General features: G+C 45.5%; 2 protein-coding genes across 2 annotated transcripts in view; one reads left to right on the top strand and one right to left on the bottom strand.

The window, feature by feature from the left end:
- The window catches only part of ZNRF3 (zinc and ring finger 3), a 74,490-nt gene extending 69,718 nt beyond the window's left edge, over positions 1 to 4,772 (top strand). Inside the window, exon 8 of the mRNA XM_011934818.1 lies at positions 851 to 4,772. Within this exon, the coding sequence (XP_011790208.1) occupies positions 851 to 894 (44 nt within the window). The 3' untranslated portion in view covers positions 895 to 4,772. The remainder of the gene's footprint in view (positions 1 to 850) is intronic.
- Positions 4,773 to 5,611: 839 nt separating this feature from the next.
- Positions 5,612 to 8,912, bottom strand: LOC105506613 (chromosome unknown open reading frame, human C22orf31). The gene is made up of 3 exons (XM_011934817.1): positions 8,775 to 8,912; positions 7,397 to 7,825; positions 5,612 to 6,122 (listed from the first exon to the last, which is right to left on the bottom strand). Exons 1-3 carry the CDS (start codon positions 8,775 to 8,777, stop codon positions 5,682 to 5,684), a joined length of 873 nt encoding a protein of 290 aa, XP_011790207.1. The 5' UTR covers positions 8,778 to 8,912; the 3' UTR covers positions 5,612 to 5,681.
- Positions 8,913 to 10,137: the final 1,225 nt, after the last annotated feature.

The raw sequence follows: 10,137 nt of genomic DNA, 5'->3' as shown, positions 1-10,137 counted from the left end.
AAAAAAAAAAAATGTTAACTTCTGGCCCAGTGCTTTGGAAGGCCAAGGCAGGAGGATCACTTGAGGCCAGGAGTTGGAGATCAGCCTGGGGAACATAGAATGAACCTCTTTTTTTTTTTTTAATTAGCTTGGCAGGGTGACACATGCCATTAGTCTCAGATACTCAGGAGGCTGAGCCCAAGAGATTGAGGCTGTAGTCATGATCTCACCACTGCACTTAAACCTAGGCAACACAGCAAGACTCTGTCTCAAAAATAATAATAATAAATGTTAGCATCTCACTCAGTTCTGTGTGATCCAGCCCCTGCCAGCCCATCTGATGAGCTGGTTCACTCTCTTTGCTTGCTGCTTTCACCCCCTGTGGCCCCGTCCCATTCTCCCCATATGCCAAGCTTACTCCAGCTCCCAGACCTCTCCACTACTACCGTCCTCCAAATCTTAGATTAAGCGACCCTCCAGCCCCCTCTGAGATCACCTGCACACCCTTTGTTGACTTCCTGTTACCCTATTGCTAAATTGCTTTCTCTTAAGGTCCATAAGCTCTGTGAGGGGGTCCTCTCCTGCTTTTCCCAGGGCCTGACGCACACTGGACACGCAGTTACCATCTCTAATATATTGGGTTTTCATGCTACCTAAGGGCTTCTAGAAAGCTCTGTACATCCAAATGAGAGAGGCTGGCTCTCCAGGAGGCACCTGTGCTCTCAGCACAGATGGAGCCCCTCTGGGAACTGGAGCGTGCTTCAGCCCTTTAGCATACCACACGCTGGGGACAGGGCCACCTGAGTCCCTTGCCTGGTCCCATGTGTGGTGCCAGCTCCCTCCCCTGATGATTGTTCTCTCTCTTTCCCAGGACCGAGATCTCGCTCAGCAGACAGCAGCAGCACCGGAGCCTGAACTCAGGAGGAACTCTTAACCTGGAAATGGGGAACTGTATGGAGACTCCAAACTGACTTCCTTCAAAAAACAAAAACAAAAAAATTTTTTAGCTTTGACAAACACACAAAAGTGGTAATAAAGAGAGCCCTCCTTGTCAACCCAAAATGTGAGCCCCCTGTGGCAAAACCACCCCCTACCCCATTAACAAATCAACAGACAAAATTCTCCGAGTCCTTTGCCTCTTTTGATAACATGTTCTGTTTTGTAAAGTGTGTGTGCTTGGGGTTCTGAGGTGTGGGATTGAGTTATCTGCTTTTTTTTTTTTTAAAGATATTGTATGTAAATGTAAAAAGTTATTTAAATATATATTTTAAAGAACCCTAACCGCCAACTTTTGCTGAAAAAAAAAAAAATCACTGCTGCATTAAATGAACCACATCATGTGTAGATACTGTTGTCTCCCTGGAGGGAGCTCAGGCCTTTGAAAAGCTCAGGGCTTCACCTGCCTTAGAAAATGAACCAGAAACTTGAAGTAAAGCTAGTTGATATGGGTACAGGCTCTGAGTGCAAAGCTGCCTCTTTCTTTCTCGTGGCAAATGCCAATGTATACTATTTCAGGTCTCAGATGCCATGCCCCTCCAGCCCACGCCTTTAGGCAGGTGATGGCAGCAGCTAGGAATAGGGTGTACATGATCTGCAGCCCTGCGGAGCCAGGTCAAGCCGCTGCTACGAAAGCTTCAGGGTGATGGGGACGATTCTGCCCAGTGCCCTCAATCTGTCCCCTCAGGTCATGGTCCCAAGTGAAACAACAGAGTTCACAGCCCTGGTCTTGGCTGAGGTCCAGGTCATAGTAAGGGCATGTTCTTGGGACCCTCAACCTGAACTCTGACCCTCGGGGCAGGGAAGAGGAGGCTGTCCCCTTTGGTTGTCCTGACTTTGGAGTCCTTTGCAAAAATGTTTTGGGCTCCCTGCCACTGGCTACAGAAATGGCTCGATGGGGTGTGTGGGGACAGACACCCAGAAGGAATGTACTTTTGTGGCCTTGGTGTCCAATGGGGCTGGGGGAGAGTGCTCTCCACTGACCCAGCGGCACACCGATGTGCAGTGCGCATGCGTCTGTGTGGGGGCAGCCACACCCCTCGGCTGCTGCTTCCTTGGGCTGCCTTTCTAGGGGCATGTGCCTGGACCTACGAGGCCTGCACTGAGCTCCATTTGAATGATACCTTTCCTATCCCGTTTCCCCATGGAAGCTCTGCTTCAGGGTTATTCAGTCCTCTGCCTCATGGCTGAAATTGCTCATCTCGTCTGCAGATGTCTACTATCCTGTCTACGTAATGCACTATTATGTATTGATTCTCCATGAGACAGAGAGAGAGACTATCAGATAGTTTACACCCAAAGGGTAGGTTTTTGTATATTTTTCCAGCCTTTTTTATTAAGGGGAAGGGGAGAGTTTAAAAGCCCAAACCGTTGTGGTTTTAAGGTGTTTCATTTTTAAAAGGGAGAGAGAATCTATTTAAAGCTATTTCAGATCAGGGATTGTCATCCTTTTTGTCCAATGTATTCCTTGTTCTTTAAAAAAAATTTTTTTAGAGGGAACTAATCATATTAGTCCTTGTGTTCACTAACTCTTTTGGTCACTTGTATTTATTCATTCATTCATCAGATATTTGTTGCCATCTGAAAGAACTGGCCCATTGGGTCTGAAAGCTCGCTTGAGAATTGGAAACTTGAGACCTGGCCCCCTGTGGGTAGGAGAACAAGGACCACCTGGATTGCCAGGTGATGGTGCTGGTCTTTCTCCCGTCTTGAACGAGAATCTCACTCTATCAGAATGTTTTTCTTAACCTTAGCTTATGATGAGGAAATTTACTTATCTCTAGCTAGGATTTGACATCTATTCCAACATCAGATGATCAAAACATTTGCCATTGAGGCTTCACTGGCGAGATCCGTCCTCCATCCTCGGGTGCAGTCCCTTGAGGGCTGTTCCTCGGACTGTGCCCCGCACACCTGTTACCGAGGGTGTGAGAAGCTCCTAAGCTGGTGACATGTGATCTGGGACGCCTTCATTTCTCGGGCCAGGAGTAGCAGCTGCTAAGGACAGCAGCTTGCATTACATGGTTTTAAGGAAGCGGGATCTGACTTTTAATATGAACTGCAAAAAGCAGCTTCTCATTGAGATTTTGTTGTTGTTTGTGGGGGGGGTTTTGTTTTGTTTTGTTTTTAATGCCTTTGAGTGCATATTTTCTTCCTCGTCTGAAACCGAACTCCCAAAGTGGCTTTCTTTAGCCCTGGCTAGAAAACCACCCCTCAATAGCCTTAAGCAATAAATAGATGAGTGCGGAATGTGGCTTCCACTGGGCTTATTAAAATAAGTGTATCTAGTTTTCACTTGAACCAGTGATAACCGCAGATGGCAAAAGAAACCCATTTACTTTTTGTAGCTTATAGGTGGTAGAAACAAAAATGCAATTTTAAAACCTTAAATACCAAATACCAACCATTGTCTTTGTTTGTTTGTTTGTTTTTTGAGACGGAGTTTCGCTCTTGTTGCCCAGGGTGGAGTGCAGTGGCGCGATCTCAGCTTACCACAACTTCCGCCTCCTGGGTCCAAGTGATTCTCCTGCCTCAGCCTCCCAAGTAGCTGGGATCACAAGCATGCACCACCACTCCGGACTAATTTTATATTTTTAGTAGAGACGAGGGTTCTCCATGTTGGTCAGGCTAGTCTTGAATTCCCGACCTCAGGTGATCCACCCGCCTCAGCCTCCCAAAGTGCTGGAATTACAGGCGTGAGCCACCGCGCTGGTAACACCAACCATTGTCTTTTATATTTGTGTTCGCTTCTCAGACAGGGAGATCACCAGAATAAAATAACCAATGGTCTTATTTTTTTCACACATAAATCAAAAGAAATGTCCTCTTTGAAGTTTTAAGGTTCCACCAATGACAGATACCCTTTTAGGTGGACTCTTGAGTGGTTTGTAGTGGTTTTATAGCCATGGAAACTGGGAGTATCTCATTTTCCACTGAGAACCCCTGCCCCCAATCCCTCTAATTTGGGGTGTGACAGTTGGGCATGGTTAAGTGACCCAGCCCTGGGTGTAGGACAGCCATGTACAGTGAAGAGTTCTAGAACCAGCTAAACGTAGAAGTTTGGGTATTTACCAACAAGGTACCTCTTTACGGATGCAGCCCCAGTAAGCTGGCTTTAACCTCAGCTCCTTCCGCATCTCCTCCTAAACCCAAGTCCTTTTATAAAATAAAGCCGCATCTGTCCCACTGCTCACATATTTATGTGCTGCTAGTCTCTACTCGAAGTTTGTGCAGGACTAATGCTTTTAAAATGAGGTCTAAAAAAATTACTAATCGAGAATATTATTCTTTAAACAGAACTGCCTTTTTCTACTCTTTATGTAAACTCTTTCTATTGTGTTGGTCTAACAAGGCACTATTTTAAATTTTTTTAATTTCTCCCATAGCACTTAAAAGAGATTTTGTAAAGACTTTGCTGTAAAAATTTTGTAATAAAATGGTCTAAGGGCTCTTTTTCCAACATTACCATTTTTAAAAAATGTTTTAAAAGCTAGAAAACAACTTATGTATATTCTGTATATGTATAGCAGCACATTTCATTTATGGAAATATGTTCTCAGAATATTTATTTACTAATATATTTATCTTAAGCCATGTCTTATGTTGAGAGTGTGACATTTTTGGAATAATCATTGAAAATGACTAACACAAGACCCTGTAAATACATGATAATTGCACACAGATTTTACATATTTGCAGACCAAAAATGATTTAAAACAAGTTGTAGTCTTCTATGGTTTTGTAACAAATTGTACAAATGACTGTAAAAAAAATACAATTTTATCAAGTATGTGTTATATGTTGTCATTGCTCTGTTCAGTAAAAGTCGACAGATTCAACAAGGGGAGGTTCGCATGGGGCAGTACTTTTAACTTCTACTTGCCCATGGAAGCGTTCATACAACTTTCTCTCCTGTTAATAGAGAATCCAGGTTATTGGGGGTTTAGGCAGTGTCACAGGAGATCATCTGTTATAGGGTGTGTGGGTTTATATCCTTGTGAGAATGGTAGGCTTTCTGCTCAGCCCTATGTAGAAGGAGCTAAGGAGAGTGATAGTGATCGAGCCTAGTGGTCCACTTTTTAAAAATAGGGAACCATATGGCCAGCCGTGGGAGCTCATACCTATAATCCCAGCTATTCAGGAGGTTGACGCAGGAGGATCTCTTGAGGTAGGAGTTGGAGACCAGCCTCAGCAACATAGTGAGACCCCATCTCTCTACCAAGAGAAAAAAAAAAGCTATACACGTTGGGGTCCACATGTAGTCTTAGCTACTCAGGAGGCTGAGGCAGGAGGATTGCTTGAGCCCAGGAAGTCGAGACTGCAGTGAGCTATAATCATGCCACTGCACTCCAGCCTGGGCAACAGAACTGTCTCAAAAGAAAGAAAAGAAAGGGAAAGAAGGAAGGAAATAGGGAACCATAGCCTGAATGTAAAACGTCTGCTTTATCTGTCAGGCCTTTTCCTACCTGGAACACTAACAGACCCTCAAGGCCTTGGAGGAAAAAATACTCCCAGCATCTACCCCTCAAAATTACCTAATCATGAGTGGAAAGGGACCCTTGGTCTTGAGTGAATCTGGTTCTTCTTTGTTTCCCTGAGAGGGTGTCGCTAATTTGTAAAGCACTCAGATGACACGGAAGGTGCAAAGTTGTGTTTATTTTTCAGCTCTCTAGCAGAGAATACCCTAATCCCATGAGTTCCTGTTCCTATTTTTTGCTCTTTAACTTGGGCCGTTTATTGAGTACAGGCTCCTCGTGGACACCTGGCCACTTCCTGCCAGGGAACCGGTCCTTCTGAGCACCTTCAGAGATGGCACCCTGACTGCACAGAACCTCCCAGAGCTTTTGTTTAATGGCCTTGCCCAACTCCAGGCTGTACCTCTTGGGGGTCCCTGAAGGATTCCACAACATTGGCTCTACCACAGCGTGGTACAGAGCCTGGTAACCCTCTGTGGGGAGACCGTGGATGGTTAGCGTGTCCTCCGACAACTGCTGTCTCTTTTGGGTTTCAGGAAGCAACACTCGGCCCTTCCAGGCTGCTGTCCTACTGTCTTGGGGTAGTGCTTGGGTGGCAGCCACATGTTCAGCATATCTGTCCTCAAGATCTTGGCGGACTGTTAGTTTTTTCTCCTTTGAACTTTCTTTACTCTAGCCAGGAAGAAAGCAGAGAAGTCAAAGCTAAAACTTGAGAGGGGAGCTCAGAATAATCATCTGGGATTTGTGTCCCAGAGTCTTGGTTACAGCAACAACCAACATTTGTCTAGCATGTTCTAGTTTACTGAGTTCCTTTATGTACATACCACTGCGTGTGTTCTCCATAACCCTGTGAGGTCAGCAGGAGACAGCTTTAAAGGCAAAGAAATTGGAATTGGTTTGCCCAAGGCCACACAGCTGGAAGGTTAATAACCACAGCTGTCATCTATTGAATACCACGCAAGATGCTAATTATTTACCCTCTGCCAGGCTCTGTTAAAAAGCCTTTTGCATGTATTGACTTATTTAATTTTCATGAAGCCCTATGAGGGAAGGGCCATTATCCTTCATTTAATATGATAATATCAAGGCACAAAGAAATTAAGCCTGAGGTCGTCCTCAGTTATAGTCAGAGTTGGGATTTGAATCTTGATGGCCTAGCTCCAGGGTACGCTGAGCTCTGCTGGCCACCATGGGGTAACAGACCTGGACTCCAATCAGGCCTTCGTAGGTGAAGTTCTCCATGTGGACGCTCACAATCCAAATCTATAGCCAACCACTGGTGTGTGTGTGTGTGTGTGTGTGTGTGTGTGTGTGCGTGCGCGCGCACAAGCACGCACTACCCATATCCTAGCCTTCCTTCTCACCCTTATTTTTCCTTCATGTCAAGTCTGTGGTTGTGAAAGCCACCTCATCCTTCTCTAGAACTAAGCATAGTATAAATGATATGGTATAAATGATAAATAGCATGACCCCACAATCAGGGGCATTCTTCCACTCTATCATGCTACACCTCCTCCCCACATTCTGTCTTCAACTTTAGGATTTCCTTCACTTGGTAGTGATCTTTTTTTTTTTCTTTTTTTTGAGACAGGGTCTTGCTCTGTTGCCCAATCAGGAATGCAGTAGTGCAATCATGGCTCACTGCAGCCTCAACCTCCCGGGCTCAAGTAATCCTCCCTCTTTAACCTCCCAAGTAGCTGGGATCACAGGCATGTGCCATCATGCCTGGCTTTTTTTTTTTTTTAGTAGAGATGAGGTCTCCCTATGTTGCCCAGACTGGTCTTGAACTCTCTGAGCTCAAGCGATCCTCCCTGCTGGGCCTCCCAAAGTGCTGAGATTACAGGTGGTAGCTGCACGCCACATAATCTCAACCATTAGTGTTCTCTGGCTTTATCTTTTCCCTCCCCTCGCCCGTCACATTTTCCCCACCACTGGTCCTCGTCTACCTCTCTAATGCCTCCCGCAGGCCTCCTGTGCCCTGCTGGCCGCTTGCTCTTGGAACTGATGGAGTTTCTTTTCCTGGCCTGCTGGGTGGCTTTCATCACTGAATCGTCCTTGTGCTTTAATCTCTTCGAGAGTTTCGCTTCTCCACACTTGCGTGGTGCTGGGCAGCACTTACTCTTCAGTTGCCGCCTAAGTACAAGCTTAACCAGGGAGAAGGAATTGGTAATTAATGGGTTCCTTACAACTTCCCAGGAGGAAGTGGTAGCTGGTGCTGTGGCGTTAATGTTCTGCTTTGCACACGTTCTGGCCATCCAGATGTTGGTGAGAGCCGGTGAGTCCACATAGCAGTCCTGAAGCCTGGTATTTAATAAGATGGACTGTCGGAGTCCATAGATAGGGATGCTGGGGTCTTGTCTCACATTGATTGGGTGCTAGAATTATAAGAGGGAGAAATGAATTTTAAAAGGACCGTTCTTCAGCAGAGAATAAAAGATCTACTTTGAAGGCAAAATGTTAACATCTTTTTATAGGCCATTCCTTCCACCCAGTTGTTAGAATTTTACTGTATGTCCTCTCCTGCTTACTAAAGCCTTTTATACCAAGTAGGGAGGAGATAGTAACTCCACAAGGTTGCAGTAATATTCAGGCTCTCAAAGAACATAGCATGCTGGGGCAGGAAGTCAGGGGTCAGGGAGGGTTCACAAGGAATTGAAGATAATTCCTGCCTGCTAGAAAATATGGAAGGCAGGGTCACTCAAGACTTCATATGCGCTGTAGACACTCAACCATGCTGCAACACAGACATGACAGCCAGTAAGTTCTGCCAAACCCTGAATACGCTTTATACTTTCTTTTTTATGGTGGGGGTGGTGCCGGTACAGAGTTTAGCTCTTGTTGCCTAGGCTGGAGTGCAATGGCGCGATCTCGGCTCACCGCAACCTCTGCCTCCCGGGTTCAAATGATTCTCCTGCCTCAGCCTCCCAAGTAGCTGGGATTACAGGTATGCACCACCACGCCCAGCTAATTTTGTATTTTTAGTAGAGACGGGGTTTCTCCATGTTAGTCAGGCTAGTCTTGAACTCACGACCTCAGATGATTGGCCTGCCTCAGCCTCCCAAAGTGCTGGGATTACAAGCGTGATCCACCATGCCCAGCTGAATACACTTTCTACCCAAAGGCCATGCGCCAAGAAGAGCTCATTCACAGGGAAATCAATATCCTCTGGGGACCATAAAAGCAATATGAAAACATTAATGCTGCCAGCCTCCATTTCCTGGGGCCAACTAAGAGCAACAGAACAATTTGGATAGATCAGAATCACATATTTAAAGAGACCCGGCTTTCTTAGAAATGTCATCTATAGAAATAAAATCACCTTACCATATTTCAGTTGCCTTAAATTTTATTTTCGCTAGCTTAGTAGGGGGAAGAAATATGTATTTTCTCTTTCCCTTTTCTCTCTGTTTTTTTTTGTTTGTTTGTTTTGTTTTGTTTTAATATTTCTAGTCACCTGTCTTTCTCTGCCTCAGTCACGTATGGGCAAATTGCTATTTGTTTAGATTTGGGCTTAATGCCGGCAGCTTTGAGCCATTATCTCTAGTATTTGTGATGTCACTTTGGTTTGTGATGTGGGTGTGGGTGGGTGTTACATCATCAGACTTTATAGTTAAATTATGTGGGAAGAAGTTCTATATGGTTTTGCTTCTAGCCTCAGAAACTTCTGAAGTCCTCATTTCCCCCAAAATGGCTTGGATGAATTTTGAAGATCTTCATGTTCTTAAGAAGTATGTTTTGCAGGAAATGTAGTCAAATGTGCAGACCAGATTTGGAGATACAGGTAGTGAGATGCATCCCTACATGTGCAAAAGTGCCCTCCTTCATGTACATAAAGGAGGCACTGTTAAGTTCTCAGAATAGCTGCCAAGGTTAGGGACCAGAAATGAAAGAACACGTTCCTGCAGCCCTGGGCACCTTTCCCTGCGTGTCTCTCCCAGGAAGACTACATGGTTTCTGGAATGTGGTTTTATTTTACATCCCATGGCAAATGCAGTAATTAGAGCTGTTAGCAGTGTCAAGGGCTTGAAACGAGAACAAAGCTGCCTCTTCCTGGGAACTCTTGGGCAATGCCTCACTCCTTATCAGGTGCTCGTCCTGTTGGTGGGTTTGATTTTTTTATTTGTAAAATGCCTCGGGAGCCTCCCTCCTGAGGGGGAGGAGAGTGAAATGATGGAAAAACAGAGTATGAATCTGGCAGGGGCTCCTGGAATCGCATGTGTTGCCTGTTGGAGTTTTTAAGTGTTGTCCCTGGAGTGAATCAAAGCCTGCAGGCGGACCGCACCACAGGCTGTGGTGGAACCACCTCCAGGCCTATGGCAGCTGGACCCACAGACACTTAGGAGGACAATGGTTTCCTTTCAGTAGCGAGCCCTGGCCTCACCTCCTAAGAGCTGGGTCGGTTTTAGAGCAGGGCTTTGGAAAGGGTTTGTCTTTGGGAAGAGTTTGCGAATGTCTGGAGACTGGGCAGGCAAGCATCTTTTCAAAGCTGGTCAGTCTTGGAAAAATGGCACAGGGCTCCTGGGCTACCTGGAAATTACCATCTGTCTTTTTTTTTTTTTTTTTTTTTTTTGAGACAGAGTCTCGCTCTGTTGCCCGGACTGGAGTGCAGTGGCCGGATCTCAGCTCACTGCAAGCTCCGCCTCCTGGGTTTACGCCATTCTCCTGCCTCAGCCTCTGGAGTAGCTGG

The sequence above is a fragment of the Colobus angolensis genome, unplaced genomic scaffold, assembly GCF_000951035.1.
Source record: "Colobus angolensis palliatus isolate OR3802 unplaced genomic scaffold, Cang.pa_1.0 Scaffold139, whole genome shotgun sequence".
Taxonomy (NCBI): domain Eukaryota; kingdom Metazoa; phylum Chordata; class Mammalia; order Primates; family Cercopithecidae; genus Colobus; species Colobus angolensis.
Note: the sequence above shows the minus strand (reverse complement) of the source record. Positions and strands in the feature narration are given on the sequence as shown.

Excerpts from the sequence above, each read along its gene's own strand:
- LOC105506613 (XM_011934817.1), bottom strand. Across the intron at positions 6,123-7,396 it reads CTGCGGGAGGCATTAGAGAG|AGTAAAGAAAGTTCAAAGGA; the intron begins GTAGACGAGGAC and ends CTTCCTGGCTAG.